At 48.6% G+C, this 18,986-nt stretch overlaps 2 protein-coding genes across 4 annotated transcripts in view; both read right to left on the bottom strand.

Annotated features, from left to right (window-relative positions):
• adam19a (ADAM metallopeptidase domain 19a) overlaps positions 1-1,504 on the bottom strand; it is a 28,317-nt gene extending 26,813 nt beyond the window's left edge. The window contains exon 1 of the mRNA XM_052056492.1: positions 1,132-1,504. Within this exon, the coding sequence (XP_051912452.1) occupies positions 1,132-1,249 (118 nt within the window). The 5' untranslated portion in view covers positions 1,250-1,504. The remainder of the gene's footprint in view (positions 1-1,131) is intronic.
• Positions 1,505-2,347: 843 nt separating this feature from the next.
• Positions 2,348-18,105, bottom strand: lrch4 (leucine-rich repeats and calponin homology (CH) domain containing 4). 3 transcript variants are annotated; one of them, XM_052056992.1, is made up of 18 exons: positions 17,533-18,103; positions 10,211-10,355; positions 9,995-10,124; positions 9,782-9,887; positions 9,447-9,693; positions 9,271-9,355; positions 9,049-9,172; positions 8,705-8,793; positions 8,580-8,632; positions 7,852-8,028; positions 7,456-7,527; positions 7,325-7,379; positions 7,192-7,246; positions 6,571-6,660; positions 6,416-6,495; positions 6,207-6,344; positions 5,464-5,541; positions 3,563-5,086 (listed from the first exon to the last, which is right to left on the bottom strand). In XM_052056992.1, exons 1-18 carry the CDS (start codon positions 17,702-17,704, stop codon positions 4,901-4,903), a joined length of 2,082 nt encoding a protein of 693 aa, XP_051912952.1. In that variant the 5' UTR covers positions 17,705-18,103; the 3' UTR covers positions 3,563-4,900. The 3 variants fall into 3 exon arrangements, with proteins under 3 accessions (XP_051912944.1, XP_051912952.1, XP_051912936.1); XM_052056984.1 differs by lacking the exon at positions 3,563-5,086 and adding an exon at positions 2,348-3,391 and having other exon boundaries at positions 6,416-6,660; XM_052056976.1 differs by having other exon boundaries at positions 6,416-6,660; positions 17,533-18,105.
• Positions 18,106-18,986: the final 881 nt, after the last annotated feature.

Below are 18,986 nucleotides of genomic sequence, written 5' to 3'. Positions count from 1 at the left end.
AAGCAAATGAACCGTGGACGAATGTGAGAGAGTCTTACGAGGCACTTGGACTTGGAGAGTTTGAAGATTGCGACAATAAATGAAATACAACGACGCTCAATATTTAAAACTTAAAAACACAATTGTAGGCTAGAAGTGGCACACAAAAAAAACAATGAGTATGATGGCAACTTTTTGGGCTGATTGACTGACCAAAAAAAAACAAAAAAATGAAAATGATTTTTTTTTTTTTGAGTTCTTTTACGCTTATAACAATGAAGATATTTATTGCAAGCTGAAGATTTGAATCTTTTACGCGACTTTTTCTTTTGGTATTTAACTTTACATCAGAGAGAAAAGTCCTCCAAAATATCTGAATTTTGGAGGGAGAGGAATACTTGAGGGTCATTATTTATGTTTTATATGGCGTTATCATGTCGGGGGGGGGGGGGTGTAGAGAAATGGCTTTTATGGGAATCGCAGTCATTGCCTTTGTTGATCTGGACCGTAAATGCCGTCTCTTTGCGCTTACTCATTCCGAGACGACCGCACACCCACTTCGCAGGGACACTCAGTCACAGGCCATTGTAATGTTTTATATTGGAAATAAGACATCATTCTTGCCCATTTTGTTGAAGTTTTTACAATGTTTGCAACTTGTACGATTCCTAACATTCTGATCACTTTTGTTCTTTTCTGCGACGTCGGTCGTGCTGACTAAAACAAACCAAAAATGAGAATTTTTAGCGGTCAGCCCCCCTGAGCTTGTGATCCTAGAACCGCCCCTGCTGCAAGCGCCGTTGGCAACCGCGAGAAACGTCAGTCGGGGTCGTCGTAACCGAGGCGCCCACTAGCAATTTGTTGAGCTCCAGCCTCCAAATTCTTCCTTTTAAGGACAAAGAGAGCAAAAAGAGGCAACGGGGAGCAGAGGCCAAGTCGAAGACGCCAATTTGCGACGGGCAGCAGCCACGACGGACGCACAAGCGCCAACGGAAAGGCGAACAAACTTGGCGCCTCAGAAAGTTTCTCCGGCGGCAAACGCGTCGTATAATCCGTCCGAAAATACGACGGAAGGAGTCTTTTGAATGATTGCCGTTTTGTTCCGGTCTGCAGCATCCACGCGCAACTGGTTGACACCCAAGTTTGACTCACCGTCCCCGCTGGCTCTTCCCAGGGCGCCGTTCAGCGAGAACAAAGCGAGAAACAAGAGCAGAGAGACGCACGCCGCCGGCGAAATGTGCTCATTTTTCTGCCTGTGTTTACTGTACATCCCGGTGAGCCTCCGTGGTGCCGCCGCGGCCGCCCCGTCCTCCCCCCTTCTTCGTCTTCGTCCTCGCCCCTCGCCCCGCTGCTCAACTCTGCCTACTGCCTAAGTGCCTAGCCTGGGTGCCTCCTCTCCGTTCTCGGGTTCCTCTGGGTGTTGTCAAGCTGGCTGGAGGAGACGACAACGTCATCCGTCTTGAACTTTCAAGATAAACCGTCTTGCACGTGTCGTCCACTAGGATAGCTTTAATTATGAAGTCCAAAGTACTTGCTCGCACCCCTATAAACTTGTTAAGAGGTTAGCTTCATTAGCCAGCTCGCTTCACGCTGAGAAAAAGGGAGGAATCATCCTTGCAACGAGTTCCATTTTTCCATCCGACATTTACTCACAAACACTTTGTCCTGTTGAATGTTTACATAGACGTATGAAACGAGTTTAATGCTTGGCTTCCGGCGACTTTTATTTCTTGAGGTATCGTCGTGAGAATATACATTTTGACCGAAAATTATTTTTTTCCAATGCACTCTAAATTAGGGCGATTGTTGTTACGTTTGTATCTTCAAACCCAGAGTGGTCGTGAAGCCAATCAGGCGAGGCGTTCGAGAGACATTCATACAAAGCAATTTCCAAAGCTGCTAGGACTGTAAATTCGGTTTAAGATATCCTTTATTTGTCCTGCAATGGGGAAATTACAAACGGCGTTTTATTCTTTCCTCGTGGCTGGTTAAAAGTTTGAGCCGTCAATGAAAAACATTCTTGCAGCTGCCAAACAGTGATTTCATTCGAGGAGCATGCCAATCGATTGAGGCGTTCAAGGTACTCGGGACAACGGTACTACTTACTTCATCCTACTCCCTTGAACACAATAACTGTGTTGAATGAAGACTGATTTCTTTCTTTTTACTTTTTTTAATCTACCTTATTTTCTGTCAAATTATTACTGTGTGTTTTTTGTTCAATTAAAAAAAAAATGCTCTGGGATGGCGGCGAAGCCCGTCATCATTTTAATTGATGTTCGTTGAAGAATCTATCACCGTCATCATTTGAATCGACCACCATTTAAGAATCTGCCTCTTACCTTTTGCCCCAAATTGTTAATTCACATTAGTAGCCATCCATTTATTACTCGGGAATACTTTTTCACCGAATTCGTGGATTAAATCTAATTTTCTCAATAGGTTGAATAGAAGTATGTCTCATTCCATTGATCTCATTGAACAGATTTTCTCGACTCGTGTTTGTCCTCATTCGTTTTTTTGTTTTTTTTTGGTCTCACTCAAGGGCGAGGGGAGGCTGACCAGAGGGATCATTAACCTGATTGAAAACCCTCCAAGCGCAAAGCTTTTAAAACGACCACATAAAAGTAACTATTAACCTGCCCAACCGTACACAACAATCCATCCATGTTTTTTTCTTGGGCCATCATTCGTCCTTTACAGCGTGTAGCCCGAGTTGCTGAATATTCACAATGGCGACCCAACGACTGATAAAATTGCAAAAATACAAAACACTTCAGAGAGGAAAACGTTCCTTACCCATGGTCACAACTATTAGCTTAATGTCATTTCTGCCGAGCCGTGGATGGGCAGTGTCAAATTCATATATGGAACTAAACGTACACTACAGTATTGACATATACGCAACAAATTAAGGGATAGCGTGTTTTTCAAACGCTAACCCGGGAAACGTTTGTATCTTCATGGAATTTGGAAAAACTGGTGGAATTTGCCTTTACGGGCCGCATAAAATCATTTGGCAGCCCGGATCTGGCGCTCCAGCCTCGAGTTTGACACCAGTGCGCGAAGTCACAAAGATGTGCTTGCAACGGGTCAGAGCACCTTCTTCCAAATGTCGGATGAAATGAAAATGACGAGGCATCACAATCAGAGCCCAAAAGCTAATTTATATGTTGCCAAGTCATTTCATTGAAGGTGGACAGAAAAGATCCTGCGATTCTGGAATGACCCAATGACTCTGCCAATCGAAGAGGTCCGCCATCACGACATCGAGCTCGTCAGGCCGTCAATTCAACGGCGAGGCCTTTTCCAGCCACGTCATGCCAGCCAGTCCCTCCAGAACCCGGACGGTGCGGGCCAAGCTGCTCAGGCCGTCGTCCTCCGCGGTGAGCTGGGGCGGGCACAAATCATCCTGAGGCCGGAAGAGGAAAGAAAAAAAAAAACGTTGGTATAATTTTACAAATTGATGCAAATGTTGAATTTGAATAACAAACTAACAGATTGATCGTTCAGTAATACTCACACAGGCAGGTCCAGCTCCCTTAAAGGCAAAATTGGGGATATTTTGTGCATTTTTAAAAAAAATAATACCACCATAAAAAGCAACATGTCAAAGTCCATTTTAATACATTCTTCACAACAGGAGGGGAGAGAACAAATGTAGCAAATCTATTTGTAGAAACTTGAAAAAGGGAATCTCAGCAGCGTATAAATATATAAGAAATAGCTTGAAATTTCTGCCCTGCGGACATATTTCCGGGTTCCAATTGGAAACCGGCGGCACGGGCCGGATCGACTGAAAAAATAGACATTTGTGAATTCATACGTAGAATGCAAACAGCAGGCCAAAACAAAAGACCGGAACGGTCGAAAAACAGCAGCGGGAGACGGCCGAGCCAACGGGACAAACGGACAAAGCAAAAGGAGGAGAAAATCCACATACAGCAGAGGTCATCCGTTTGACCTCGGTATCGATACAAAACACTGCAGCCACACTGACCTTGACTGTTGACATCAGGCTCACTTTGACAATTTTGCCCCACTTGGGATCCAAGTCAGCAAAAGACCGATTGTCGGATTGGAAAATCATTCTGAGCAGATAATGGGCGGCGCACACATATCGATAGTTGGATTGAATTAGTTATTTTTTTTTTGTATGTGTCATCCATTTGCACTTGTCATCAATGCAGAAATGTTTCAGAAGCGTTTCCAAATGTGCAGTAAGGCCGCGTTTGTCAACTAGACACGGGAGACTCCGTGGAGGGGGATCGAGGATTTACTCATGGCAAAATAACAGGGGGGGAAAAAAATAAACAAAATCAATCGTTCAGTTATTTTAAGCCTAAATGGTGCAATATCCATCACGTTCCAGTTCCCTTCGGAAGCTCTTGCGAGTTTCTGAGGGAAAGCCTTGCAACAAAAACAAACTTCAAATTATAAAAATATATATTATTCTTTTTACATTTATACAAAGTCACCTGCTCGTCAAACATCACCGACATGTTGGAACAAAACACACACACACATATATGAATGTGTATCTATATGTGTGTGTGTGTGTGTGTGTGTGTGTGTGTGTGTGTGTAGTTTGTACCTTTAGAGTTTGGACACTAGTCAAAGTCTTTTCGGTTTGGAGGCACTCGGGTCTCGCTTGTACATGTTGCAAATATTAAAAGCGATCTTAAAGTAGACATTCACAGTTCATCTTCAGCTTACACGTTTTTTTTCAAAGACCCAAGCAGTGCAAAAAATACAAATAAAGGAGAAAAAACAAAAATCTTCACACTATGTTGTCACCCTGTATAAGACGGACGGGCATTCTCGGGAGAAAATGCAGGACCTGTAGTGGTTTTCTACGTGGTACAAGGCTAAGCGAAGGCATTTCAGTGCTTTGTGTGTGTGTTGGGGGATGGGGGGGGGCTTAGGCTAGCAGGTAGTAGTAGAGGACGTAGAGCAGAGCCATGGCGGCGCAGTAGAAGAGCAGGAAATCTCCGGCCAGCAGCGAGGACTGCTGGGGTCCGTCCTCCAGGCCCAGCAAGGCCTCGACGCAGCTCAACACGCGGGGCGGCTTAGACAGAAGCACATCAGAGCACGCACACACGTGCGTCTGGACGAGGCAAAAAGGAAAGACAAAAAAAAAACAAGAGACGACAAGGAAGTGTTAGAAGCAGGGGAGGACAAAAAGCCAAGTTTGGACCGGCGGCGACGCGGGAGTTTTGAAGCCGCTCGCGTCGTCGGTCCAACTGTGACGAGCAACACACAACGCCTGATACGAGCAGTTAGAAAGCAGTCACAAGTGTCCCGAGCCAAGTCGGCCTGGCGTGGCATCGAAAAGGAGAGGCGCAGTTTTGTCGCCACCTTGCGGCTCGTGCGCATATTGACGTGCCCTCTTTTGAGCGGGGCCGTCCGTCTCTTCGCGGTGAGAAATGTCTCGTCGCTTGAAAGGTGCGATCCAAGTCCAAGTCATGAGAATTGCTACTCTACCTCGGGCACGCCCAGCTTGCGGCAGGCGGCGATGAAATTCTCCACGTTGAGTCGACACTTGGCGGAGCTCAGTTTGGGCTGAAAGACAACAAAGAAACGGGCGAAAAGATTTTATAATAATAATAATGTAATAATATAAAATTATAAAATAATAAAATTTGGACTAATCGTGCGAGGCCCACAGAATATTTGGTTCCAATGCTATATAAACATGGAGCCTAGCAAAATAAAGTTTGGACTCCCTTCTTTCAGCAAAAAAAAAATGTTGTTTCTATCTTTTTCCATTCTTCAGCAATCGGCATTACAAAATGGCCAATTTTCATGAAAATGGCGATTCCTGGGCCAAAAAAAACGGAGAAAAAGAGATTTAAAAGCATGCGTTTCAAGCATGTGATGCACCACTGCCACCTACTGGTCGCTTTTTTTTACATGATTTACAAAGCAAACGGCTTATTCTCATTCACAGATTGCATCAGACCCTCCTCCTCTATATGACGCAAAAAAAAAAAGAGACTTAGATGTACAAGTACGTCCTTGGTAGGCGGGGCCTAATTTTAAAAAGATGTACAAATACGTCTTGTGGAATGAAAAAGTTAAAAAGAGGCCACACGTATTTAGGATTTTTTTTTTTTAGGTTGATGCCACCCGCGATAAATTCCGATTCTGTTTCTGTCTCTCTCTCTGAACAGTTCTGGGATCAAGCAGGAGCATCGTGTCCACTTCACATGCGAAATGAGACGCACCACAGCTGGGGACGGAACGTGGATGACGGACACGGAGCGCGCTCGAACACTGTTGACCAGCTGGCAGAGGACGGTGCCGTCGCGCAGCGCCTCCGCCAGGTCCTCGCCGAGCGTGATCTTCAGCCGCGTTTCCAGCGTCTGTCAAAACGACATCGTGAGCGAGCGGCGAGGCATTTCCCCAATGAAAAGTCAAAAAGCATCCGGCTCACCTTGCGCAGCTGCGCGGCGTCGGCGCTTTCTCGCACGGTGGCGCGGGATTCGCTCCTGCTCATCTCGCCGACGGGCAAACCTGCGGACGACGCAAATAGCGGCATGGCCGGCCGGCCCTGGCTGAGCTCGCCGCTCGGGTTTATTCGGCGCTCACCCGCGGGTCGGACGTTGCCGCGGGACGACGTGCGGAAAAGGAAGCTGTTGGGTTTGTGGTTCGCCGCCGAGGGCAGCGACGCCGCCCCCTCTGGAAGAGATTTTAATTCCACTTTGGCACATGGCTGAACAATTTGGAAAAAGAAATCTCATGATGACTTTTTTTCCTCCATTTTGAGGAAGCAATTCTCTTCCTGTGTATTTCAATCCTTCAGCACTACAATAGAGAGCAGGGGTCCCCAAACCGTGGCCCGCGGGCCGGAGACGGCCCACCTCCACCTTTTGCCTGGCCCCCTGAACGAACGACACTAGAGATGCATTATCGTTTTCTTTTTTTTTTTGCTCTCTCTTTCAACGAGTCCACGTGATTGAGACTTTTACACGCATGCAACTTAACATTCTACTCCACCTCCCGGCCTGAAAAAAAAAAGAATAAATAAAAAAACCCAATCCCGTCAAAATAAAACGGAAAAATGGCAAAATGATTTAGTCAGAGAGAAACGGATTGGTTATTATTACGATGGAAGGGAGAAAGTAGAAGACAAAAAGTCTATTAATAAATATAAATATTTGTAGATTTAAAATGGGGAGGGAGGTGAGTCAGGGTTTTCAGCCAAAGTACCTGTTCCGCTCCTGGCGCGTTGAAGAGAAGACGGGGCGGCGGCGTGTTCGGTGCTCTGAAGGAAAGGCGAGGCAACGGTGAACAAGGTTGCGTCAGCGCGTTTGCAGCGCGAGGGAGGACGAGCACAACTCACCGCGCGTCCGCTTCGGAGGGCGCCGCGGGAGGGACTGCCTTCTGGTGACTGGCCGCTAGAGGGAGCCAGAAGAGCATCGATGAGCAGCGCCTGTCGTCATCGCGTTCGAGAGTGATCAAATCTCAACTCACTCGGAGCGACTACTTCCTGTCGGCGCTGCAGAGGCCACAAGACTTCCTGTTCGACCGAACGACTTCGGCAAGCTGCAGCAAAAACACAAGACGCCGATCGTGACATCGGCACGACGGAGCCAATCCATATATTATTTTCTGGAACAATAACAAGTCATAAACAAATGTTTTTTTTTTCCAAGTCCCACAATCGGATTGATCATCCGCCGTGTGTCTGCAGGTAACACTTTGAAATACATCCCCGCCGCTTTTACGCATCGCCGACGAATTCGGGGGAACCGTCCCCCCGGGGTCATCAGAGCAGCCAAAAGTAATGGGACGCCATTACTTTGCAGACACAGCCCCAAGACGCTTCACCCCGTCCGTCAGACCTCGGACTAGAATCAAGTTTAGTACCTGGCCTTCTCCCCCCCCTGCTGCTGCTGCTGCTGCTGCTGGCGCTCTCGCTCCTGCCAGATGAGCAGCGTTCCTGGCCGGCGGCGCTCTTCCGCGGAGGGGCTGGAGGGGGAGCGGGGCGACGGCGAGGCCAACGGCGGCTGCGGCGGGGCAGAAACTTCCACATGAAGACTGGACCTGCACCAAAGAAGACCGCGGCGTCAGAGCCCAGTTCCGTGCAGGCGTGAAAGTGAAAGCCCGAGCGACTTTGCTGACTTTTTGTCAGGAAAATCGGCAGGGCCAAAGGTGAAATTTCGGGAGGTTCAATTCTGATCATTGGCAGCGGAGTAAAAATTCCAATCGATTATTCAATCGTCCAGTTCATGGAAAAAAAAAAATATTATTATTAACTTGTGTGAATTTCAGTTTTTTTCCATTCACTTTCTCTTTTAAATTTCTGGGCAATTTTACAACAGGGAGAAAAATCTGTTCTCATTTTTTTGGGCCATTATTATTATTTTATTACCAAAAAAAATCTCTGTGACTATTTTTCCACTTGCCACGGTGCGATCAATGTGAAAAGCCGCTTGGAGTGGCGGGCAGAGGTGAGGTCACGTCTGCCCGACAAGAGCGAGCAATGGGAACCGCCGTCTATTGACTTTCCCGGGCTCTTCAAATATTGCGCGGCGTGACCTCGCTTCACCAGCGCGCCGACGGCAGGTCAAAGATCACGAGAGGGGGGGACATACCGGCGTATGGCGGCGTCCTCGTTATTGGACAAAGCGCCGCTCTCCTTCGGCCCCTGCAAAGCGGTGACACAATCGATCAACGACAGAAAGAGGATGTTGCGCAATACGCATCTTTTGCCTCATACCGGCGCGGCGGGCGGGGCCGCCGGAGGCTCCGCCTTCGCGTCCTCGTCCTCTTCCTCCGTCGCGCCGCCGTCACCCGCTCGGCCGTTGACTACAAACGCAGCAGAGAGAGCCGCAATCGTTGCGCAAGAGCGGGAAGTGCGGCGGAATCGTCTTTTTTTTGGGGGGGGGGCCCTTATCACGAGACATCCTTGGCTTTTTCAAACAAGATGATTGCGTGTATATTTTTGGGATGATTGAGTCTCGTTAGTTTTTATGATTTGACGTCACTTTTCTTTGTTTGGTTGAATTTAGTTTGTTGATCGCCTCATCGGGAAGAATTGAACACGGGCCATCTGGTCCTCACCTTTTTTGGCTTCGACAGGAGATTCCTCCTCCTCGTCCCCCTCCCCCTCTTCCTCTTCCAGGTTTCTCTGGTCTCTGCCGAGCTCAGAAATGCGGAGGGAGCGTTCCGAGAAGTCGTCTGCCGACTGGGGGCACGCACGCGGCGTGAAGCAAAGGGTCTCGGGTCATGAGAGCGGCAGGCGGACGTTGTTGCGCAACGACGGCGAGCCGGCTCGGGACTTGCCTCGTTGCCGGACCACCTCTTGCTGCCGCTGTCCACGCTGTTGAAGCCCGAGTCCGGACCCCCGAACAGCTCCTGCTCAGACAAACTGCAAGAGGACGACGGGTTCTCCGTCACGGCGGGTGTCGAGAAAAGGCGGCGCACAGGCGGGGACATGGGGGGGGGCGCAAGTCACTGACCAGCCGTTGAAGCCGGTGGGCCGCAAGTGCCTCTCCAGCTCCTCCTGGCTGCGCTTGCAGGCCTCCATGTTGAGATACTTGAAGATGTGGTATTTGCCCTTGGAGCAGATCTGCGCGGGGGGCATCTGCAGCGGGTTGTTGTCCAGCGAGATGCTCTGAAGGTGGCGCAGGTGGCGGTAGCACAGGGGCACCTGGGTGATGCGGTTGCAGGACGCATCCAGGCGCACCAGGGGGAGCTCCGAGATTTCTGGACAGCGGGAGAAGGGGAGGGGGAGGGCAATTTCGCGCCGGGCTTCTTCTCGGGGCCAGCTCGCTCGCCGTTCGCTCCGCGTTACCTTCGGGCAAGGAGGTCAGCTGGTTCCTCCTCAGTTTCAAATCCCGCAGGCATTCCAGCTGGCCCAGCTCCGGAGGCAAACGCCGCAGCTCGTTGCAGCTCACGTCCTGGAAAAAAAAAAAATCAAAATCAAAATCAAAATCAAAAAATAAGGCACGCCGTCGGGCGAAAGCCGTCCCGAGCCATTTGTTGCGCGCATGCGCGTGTACGCTACCAGCTGGCGCAGGTGCGCGAGGGCAAAGACGGAGGCGGGCAGCGAAGACAGCTTGTTGTTGCTGACGATGAGCACTCGCAGGAGGGGAAGCTCAAAGACGGACGCGGACAAAGCGGACAACAGGTTACGGCTGCCGGGGGGGGGCAAAACGCAACGGGTTGGGATTCTTGGCGTGGTTAAAAAAAAAATGAGCTCCTTGCGCCTGCGCGTTGTTACCTGAGATTGAGGTAGGTGAGGGCCTGGAGGTTCCCCAGGCAGGGGGAGAGCGAACGCATGCCATTGTGGTAAAGACTGAGCGTCTCCAGTGAGATCAAGTGACCGAGCTCCTCTGGCAGCTCGCAGAGACGATTTTTCGACAAGTCTGCAGATAAAAATTAAAAATAAAATAAATAAAAGCAATAATTCAGCCGTCGTCTCAGTTCAAACGCCAAGTTCCATCAAAGATGGATGCCTGAAAGAAGAAACGGTTCAAAAATACATACGCCTTGCAAATGTCCTCTAAATAAAACTGAACTGCACTTTACACAGCGACTTTTTTTTAGAGCAGGTTTGTTCATTTTTATTTCTTGCTCATTTTTATTTATTGTACTTTTTATTACAAAAGGGAAAAAAGTCAAGTCAAGTCAAGTCAAGAGTATTTGTGGAGCACTTTCAAACAGCCATCGCTGCATACAAAGTGCTGTACATGGATTTAGCATACACAATAAACAGTAAGACAAATCGGTAATAAAGGCGGTAGAAAGCACAAAACAGTAAAATCAAGAACAAATCTAGTCAAGTCAAGTCAAGAGTATTTGTGGAGCACTTTCAAACAGCCATCGCTGCATACAAAGTGCTGTACATGGATTTAGCATACACAATAAACAGTAAGACAAATCCTTAATAAAAGCGGTAGAAAGCACCAAGCAGTAAAATCAAGAACAAATCTAAGTCATGCCGAGTCGAACGCCAAAGAATACAAGTGAGTTTTGGGGAGAAAAAAGGTCACAAAAAAGTAAACTACAATTCCCAAGCTACGTTCTACTGTACGGCCTAACATTCATACCAACCCCCCCCCCCAAAACAAAAAAAACAGCACATTCAAAACAAACCTTGTAAGCTTATGTGTGAAATGAGTTTCGGTGTATTTTTTTTAAACGTGAAATGTCATGTTGGTGGATTTTCATTTTATTAAAAACATTCTTGTTTTTACCGCCCCCCCCCCACCCCCCTATTCATGAAAATGTTTTTTTTCCCCCCCCACTTTTACTCATTTCATTTTTCTTCCTTGCCACTTTCATATTTTTAACGCACTTCAGATTGGTCATGAAGAATTCTTCCACAGAAGGACTTGACTGACCGACACCATTGTGGGAAAATATGAAGTTGATGAGCAAATCGTGAGGCGACGTAATGGAGGTACGCAAAATTCAAAAAGAAAGAACGTAAAACAACAATTACTCGTCAATGTAAATTGTCAGTTTCACAAGGGCTGCAATCAGCTCTCAGCGGTGAGTCGGAAAAGCTCCACCGAGCACTTTCAGCCATTCGCTGCTTTGTTTTGGGAAAGCGCCGTGGCCAGAGGTGGCCATTTTGGATGACAAGCATGGAAAAGGATCGGCCCAGGCAGGCACCGGGACGGACTGAGACGCCGGCGCACCGGAGTGATGATTCTTTGAGTTGCGGGGGAGCCGTGCGAACAAAAGGTGGTGGGAGGGCGGGGGTCGGCGAGAATGGTCTCCACTGGGGGATGGAACGCCGAGGGGGCCGTCCGCCATCCGGAGCCATTGTCCGAGAGACAGCCGAGATGCGGGCAAAATGGCCGACGGCAAATATGTCGACCCAAACGCCTTGACGCAAAAGCTCAGTGCCTCGTTTTGTCAGCGGGCCCTCGTCACAACTTATTGTTGGATGAATACAATCTTTTTTTCTTTTTGTTTCAAGACTCGATAAATGATCACTTAGACGCGCGCGTGCCGACATTTTCAACAACATTCCGTGGCGCTGCTTCGTTCCCTCTCCTTCTTTTCCTGATTTATGTCATGAGCTAGTTAGCGTTAGCGCTACTCTAGCTTCGTTCCCTCTCCTTTTCCTGATTCATGTCATGAGCCGCTGCTGTGTAGAGTAGCGCTAACGCTAGCCCGGATGCTAGCTAGCTTGCGCACGCACTTGGGGCTCTCTTCTATCGGTTTAAGAAAAACAGAAGAAGAAGAGACCAACTTGTTGGATTCTCTGATGACATGCTAAGACCTCACTGATCAGAATGCAAGTTGCCAGCCGCCGGCGCTCAGCGACGCTATGCGATGGCGTGATTCAGCACCGCACAGGCAAGCCGGCTGCGGTCCAGCTGGATAAGCTGCCAACGTATCAAGAAATATAATCCTGACACACACACACACACACACACGACAGAGAGCTACGTCGCGCGAGAGTTGCCGGCGTTCGTCCGCCTCAACATCCAACCGCTCAGCCGGGCCGGCCTTTGTTTGGCTTGCGTTTCCTTTGATTTCAATGTGGGTCAGTGGACAAGGGATGAAAATGCTGCGCGGCCCCGCAGGAATGTGGGACAACATTCCTTATCAAGCGACGCGACGGGGAGTCCGATACAAGAGGGAAAGGCCAGGATGGGATTTTCCTGAAGCAAAGGGATGCCGGTGGTGCCCGTCGTGCCGTTTCTCCTCTCCGCTTTTGGACATGATGTTTAGCATGAAGCTACGATTTGGACATGAGCGTCGCGCTCGTCTCTTGACGGCGGACTGAGCGGGAACAGGCGCTTTTGTACAGCGCGACGTGGCGGCCTCTCGTTACAGAGCCTGCGCTTTCGGGTGGCTTTGAAAGTGACGCGTATCCTCGGCAAACAAGGAGGTTTAGCTTTAGCTTCGGAGAAATCTCAAGACTCTCCTTGTGAAGGAACGTTCATGCAATTGAAAATGAATTTTCGACGTACAGCGTGTTAGTGGATGTCTCTAGATGGTGGCGGCGGGACTCGAGTATCCCCCGAATGCGCCCGACGGACCGAGATCAAGTCCCGGATTTACGACGTACTCGGCCTACGACGCTTGGACTCAACGGGGCGCCTTGTCCGCCATGGCTGTTTGTACGACGGGAGTCTCTATCTTTGGCCAGACACCCACAAACATGGGTCGAGACTTCAGGTTCGGTCGACGGTGGCGTCCATAATTCAACTCATTCAGTAGCCGCCAATTCTGGACCAAGTCTGAAAAAGACGTTGAAAAACGTCTTTGGGAGGGCGTAACTCCGAACGTCAGGCGCCCTAAACCTTTTTGCCGTCGAACACTTTTATCTCTCTTATCGAGCGTTTCTACATGGTCACGGCCAAAGAGCGCTCGAGCGGAAGAGAACAGCGCCGAGTGATGCTCAAATGGACACCCCCCCGATGATGCGGGAGGGTGTCATGTCCTTGGCCAACAAATCCCCTTTGACTTGATTTCCTCCCACACACTTCCTCCTCCTCCTCGCTGAGCAGAAATTTCAGACTGTTGTCCATTTGCGAATCGATTCGTTGCTGCGCCTGGAAGAACATACGCTACCGTAGGGGGCGCTACTTTCAACGGCCGCGTTTTCTGCCTTTAGGGGGGCGTGAAGGGATCGATTGGCATTCGGTCCAAAAGCGAATCCTGCGCGGTGAAAAGCGAGAGACGTGTGCAAACAGACGGAGGCGATGGCGACACGTTCCCATCTCCGTGGCAACGGCTCGCGCGCGGCCGAGCTGTGAAAACACCGCCGAGAAGGCAAAGTATGTGCATGGCCCAAAGGCGCGCCGCTGGCTCGTGTGAGCCAGCAGGGGGCTTCGGCGGCAGGTTTCATTTCTGGACGCCCAAACGCACAACATCAACTTCCTCCGTGCGGAGGGTTCATGAATCAGCCTCGTTGCATAACCGCCGCCGTGCCTTTCATTATTCACCAGCGAGTGCCCGCGACACGCATGCTAGCACACGCGCGCGCACCAGTCAGCCATTTGCACCCCCCTCAGTGAGCTTCCTTGCGCTGCGGCCAGCAAACTAAACAAAACGGCAGAAGTAGCGCCTTGAATCCGGCCTCGCGCCAGTCAACTGAGTACTTGTAGGCGGACTTGCCTGTGCTCTTGTTGCCTCCCAAGGGACTGGGGAGGGCTCATCCCCGCCCCCTTCCAAGCAGCTGCCACGGAGCTTTGAAATACTTTCAAAGTGCGACTCACGATCTGAATCATCGAGCAAGGCTGAACGCCTCCGCGTGCGTGACTGAATGCCGCCCGACGCTTCCGGGGGGGGTCAACTGTAAATCCGAAAAAAAAAAAAAGGAATCTGAAAAATGCTGCCGCAACAGGCAGACGCATTGCTGACATCGGCGCATCGGTTGGGGCGGCAAGGCAACGCAAAGCGGAAGCCGACGGGGAGCCCACATCCGCAGCCCCGGGGGGGGGGGATAAAGCAAGCGGGTGTCTGCGCACGGGCTCACCCAAGCGCACGCAGCTGATGTAAACAGCTACTTCCATATTGAGCGCACCGCCGCGCGAAAACCGTTCGTCACCATCCGATATTCCATCGATGTAATCAAGTCATCGGATCAGAATTGAGTGCGTGATTCCGCGCCAAAACGTGCACGTGACACGCAGCTATCGTTGTCCACTCGAGGTTCCCGTCGTCGCGTTCCACACCGTCGTATCTGTGAATGTGTGTGCGCGCGGCTTTAAAAGCTGTACATGGAGCGATTTAACATGCACAATAAACAGTAAGACAAATCGGTAATCAAGGCGGTAGAAAGCACCAAGCAGGAAAATCAAGAACAAATCTAAGTCATGCTGAGTCGAACGCCAAAGAATACAAAATAAAAGCTTGAGCCCGGCCTGGTGAGTGACGTGGGAGTCGGCGGCGAATGAGCCCGAGATGAGGTGAGCGGCTAACCGTTAGCCCGTTAAATGTCTGGGCGTCGTTGGCGGCCGTAGCCGTGTCAAATGAGCTCGCATCCAGACAGTGCGTCTTGGCGATCGTAGACGAACTGTTGTGGTCTGTTAGTTCTGCTTTGGGGTCAAATTTGTCGAACGCAAAAGCGCATCCAAGTTTTTGGGAAGCTCAATCCGAAGCTAATTTAGCATTTTTCTTGCGATTGTTCGGCGGCTCTCGACGGTAGCAAAGCTACGGTAGGATCAACATAATGTGTTTTGTTCCGTTTCTTATTCTCAGTACGAGCACCATGTAAGATTGACAAGGACTATTTTGAAACATTTTGTCCTCAAAACAGATATGACAAAAAAACACATTTTTGGCACTTCAGAAATTGCATTTAGCCGCTCGATTTTTTTCCAAAGCTCTGTGTACTTTCATTGAAATAGAGAGGAACAGTATTTCAGCCATTTTTCCACCGTTTTTTTTTATTAACTCTGGCAGTGAAAAAGCAATTTCGTGTGCAGAAACACAAACTTGCTCTGCTGGAATGAATGATTTTATTTTTTTTTTAATAATAATAATAATTTCACACTGTTGAGTATGAACATTGTTCTCATTTCATGAGAAAATGCTGCACCTTGTCCGCCGTGAATTCCAAACATGAGCATCACTATTCAAAGTCAGCCCAGGAGCAAAGACATTCGATACGGCGGCGCCTTGATGATTCGTCCAGCCCGAGGACGGACGGACGGACGGACGGACGGCGCGTCCGCTCATCAAACGGCAAACGGCGCATGTGCCGACGAGGCCCGAGAGCTTTGTTTGCCTCTCGCCGGAAGCGTATCTTCTTTGTGCGCGCGTGTACAACCTTTGACCTCGTTGGAGCTGAAGAAGTTGCCGCCAGGGAGCGAGAAAGGCAGGAAGGAGGGGAAGCTCGTTCTTTTCTTTTCTTTCTTTATCTATTATGATTGGGAAACACTTCTGGGCTTTCTCGTCAGCCCCTCAAATCACCGTGAACACAAAGACCGAGTCCACCGGGCAAACGATCCGAACCAAGAATAACCGTCAAAAAAAAATAACAGTCGGCTTGTGTGCTTTGCCTCTTGGTCCCCGTAGGATGGACACCTGGCTCGCGAGGCGCAGATGGTCATAATTAGCTGAGGACGGCGGCTGTTGCGCCGGAGCCGGAGATACGTTTCAGTCAACCTGGAAGACGTAATCCTCTTTTGGCGCACGGACGTGACGCGGTACCTTCATCCGATGGCGCGATGACGCTTTCGTCACCGACAGCCAAACGAAACTGGGCTACACGCAAACTTACAATCGGGCCCAAATGTGAGCGTTTTGCTCAATTCAAAGATGCAACGATGAATGGCCGCGCTAGATTCTTAAGGACGGACTGCTGCGCTGGTTTACGGCCCGATTTTCAACCCGTCAAAATGACGGACGGACTTAAATTTTCCCCGTCCACTCTTAAAAAAAATCCGTCAACGATGGAAAATTGTTGGTTAATGTAATCTCTTCGGAAACAGAAATATAAAAGATGTAAATCAGGTGTCACCAACATTTTTGAGGGTGAGAGCAACTTCATGTGTACCGATTGTGTGAAGGGCTACCAAATTGATACACGTCTGAAATAACATATTTGTCCAAAATACCTTCAATAATATGAGGATGTGTTATTTTTAATACTTGATGATTTAAATTGTCAGACTTTGATCGTGTTTCGAAATGTCTCACAGTACTGCCAATGTTTGCATTTTTAAATCATAATTTCTACTAGCAAATCACAATGTCCAGGCACTGGCGGGCTACTCAAGTGGTCTTCACGGGCTACCTGGTGCCCGCGGGCACCATGTTGGTGACCACTGATGTAAATGTTTATACAGTCTTGTTTAACTTAGATTTCATCACAAAAGTTTTTGTTATCAGAAATCACCCCTCCGCCTCCAGAGTCCTCGCAAATAAAATATGAAATGTCGGTTTTGCTTCGGGCTCGGGCCTGCAAATCAAGTTAAGTGATAGGGCTCGGGCCGGGCTCGAATTTTTAGGACCGATTTTAGCTCTAACGACAAGACAGATTATCTCTCGTGTTTGTGCTTGCATTTTGCGTACCGTGTCAATCTACTGTTTTTTTGGTTTTGTTTTTTTTCTCTCACCCCAGAAAGTCATGTGGAGTGGACTGGGCGAAACGGTACCTGCAAAAATACTTTTATTTTTCAGAGTCGGGTGGGCAGAATGACCCATCCACTCACGAAGGGGCCACTATCGGCCACTTAGCTCCGCCTCTGCTTTTTTTCGAGCTCAACATTAATGAAGTAGCAGATGCGAATAATGCTCCTTACGTTCACCGCTAATGTAAAAATAATGACTTCACGTGGTCAAAACGACAAAAAAATATATACGGGGGTTATAACTATAATTTGATACAGTACAATACCGTATGTACGCTGGCTATCCTTAATAAAAATCACGTTTCGAAAAATAGGTTGTGTGTCCCCCGCCCCGTTCATTTTAATGTTGTAAATCGAATGGAGATAAGATTGATTTGAGTGACAATATTCTGAAAGAAAGCAATCGCGGTGAAGCGTTTGCTCGACAAGGGGTGGAACCCCGGTCCGGGAGGGGACAAAACAAAAGGCGAAAAAGGGCTAACTTGTAACTTGAACTTACCTGCGTGTGTAATGTCGGATAGGTCATAGTTCTTGGCGGTGCGGGGGAACTCTCGGAGTTTTCGGTTGGCCAAGTTGAGAGCCCCGCTGGCGGCGGCGTCCTCCAAGGCTTTCTCCACACTCCGACTGGCCGCGACTGTGGCCGGCAACCGGGCTCCATCCCCAGCCTCCATCAAACAACACTCGCGTCGGGAGTCCGTTCCTTACTTTGTTGCCGGCGTCCGCGTCACGCTCCCGGCGCCACGCCGTCTCCTTTATTGCTCCCGAAATACAAAAACCTACGAGCGGGTGACCATGGTGGCGAAAAGGGAACGAAAAAGTGTTTGGGAGGTTCGTCGCGTCCGTCACACATGAACGGCGCTCGCTCGCGTCAGCTCATAGCCTGGAGATTGGGCTCAAACTGTCAAGTTTACAGGAAGTGGCGTCGAGCGCGCCAGTGGCGCAACAATCACACCGGGGACCGGCGTTCTCTTACACAATTAAAGCCTAACAACTCGTACGCTCAAAGAGCAATGACAACCGGCGGGCCGCATTCTGTCCCACGTCAAGGCTCTACTCGCGTAGTTGTCCGACCGTCTTGTGTTTTGACCGCAAAGTGTGTCGTGCGCTAACTGGGGGTCGTTTGGACATGTTTTACTTTGACAGTTGTAACCCAGCACTCCCAAAAAGAGAGTGCACTTGTCGGGGCGGAACCTTCGACGAGCTACGGTGGCCGGGAAGTGTCAAACAACATTAACAAATAGTCATTAGTCCCAAATCAACAGATACAATTACTGTACTGTACTAAGGGTCGAAATAAAAGCATACAAACTTACACACATACACTCGCACACACTAACTATAACATAATACAACCCCCCAACTCTTGGTTTATTTAAATTCCCTTCATGACGTGTTTATTAACCACCGTCTTCAATTTGCAACATGTTAAAGTTTACTTTCCAATTTTAGAAAACGAGACATCTTTGTTTGACCATTCTACGCAAAAAGCAAAAGTGCGGGGATGTTGCATGCTATGTAACATTCAATGAAAATGTTGAAAATGAATACAGTGTTGTTACATTACTTATTAAGTTTTCACCAGTAAATTAAATTTTGCAAAATTACAATAAAGGCTTAGTAGAAAATTTAATATGTCACTTCTCATTTGTTCTTATCATTATTTGAACTTCCAAAACAATAAGATGATAAGATATGTGATAAGATATTTGGCCAGTGTGTGACAAATAAAGACATCTCATCTTATCTGATCTTATCTTATCTGATCTGATCTGATCTGATCTGATCTGATCTGATCTGATCTGATCTGATCTTATCTTATCGTATCTTATCTTATCTTATCTTATCTTATCTTATCTTAAAATCAGTCTTTCACTGTGACGTATGCCTCGCGGTGGCATTTTGAGCTGACTTTGGGCAAAGGGGCAACTTCTACCCAAGTTTGACTGGCAGCTG

Source organism: Hippocampus zosterae, chromosome 1, assembly GCF_025434085.1.
Source record: "Hippocampus zosterae strain Florida chromosome 1, ASM2543408v3, whole genome shotgun sequence".
In the NCBI taxonomy this organism is placed as follows: domain Eukaryota; kingdom Metazoa; phylum Chordata; class Actinopteri; order Syngnathiformes; family Syngnathidae; genus Hippocampus; species Hippocampus zosterae.
Note: the sequence above shows the minus strand (reverse complement) of the source record. Positions and strands in the feature narration are given on the sequence as shown.

Bases quoted from the DNA above. Each gene is read 5' to 3' on its own strand.
- lrch4 (XM_052056976.1), bottom strand. From the start codon at position 17,704: ATGGAGGCTGGGGATGGAGCCCGGTTGCCGGCCACAGTCGCGGCCAGT. The intron at 10,356-17,532 runs GTAAGTTCAAGT...TTTTATCTGCAG, and splicing joins ATCCGACATTACACACGCAG to ACTTGTCGAAAAATCGTCTC. The intron at 9,356-9,446 runs GTCAGTGACTTG...GTCCTCTTGCAG, and splicing joins CCCACCGGCTTCAACGGCTG to TTTGTCTGAGCAGGAGCTGT.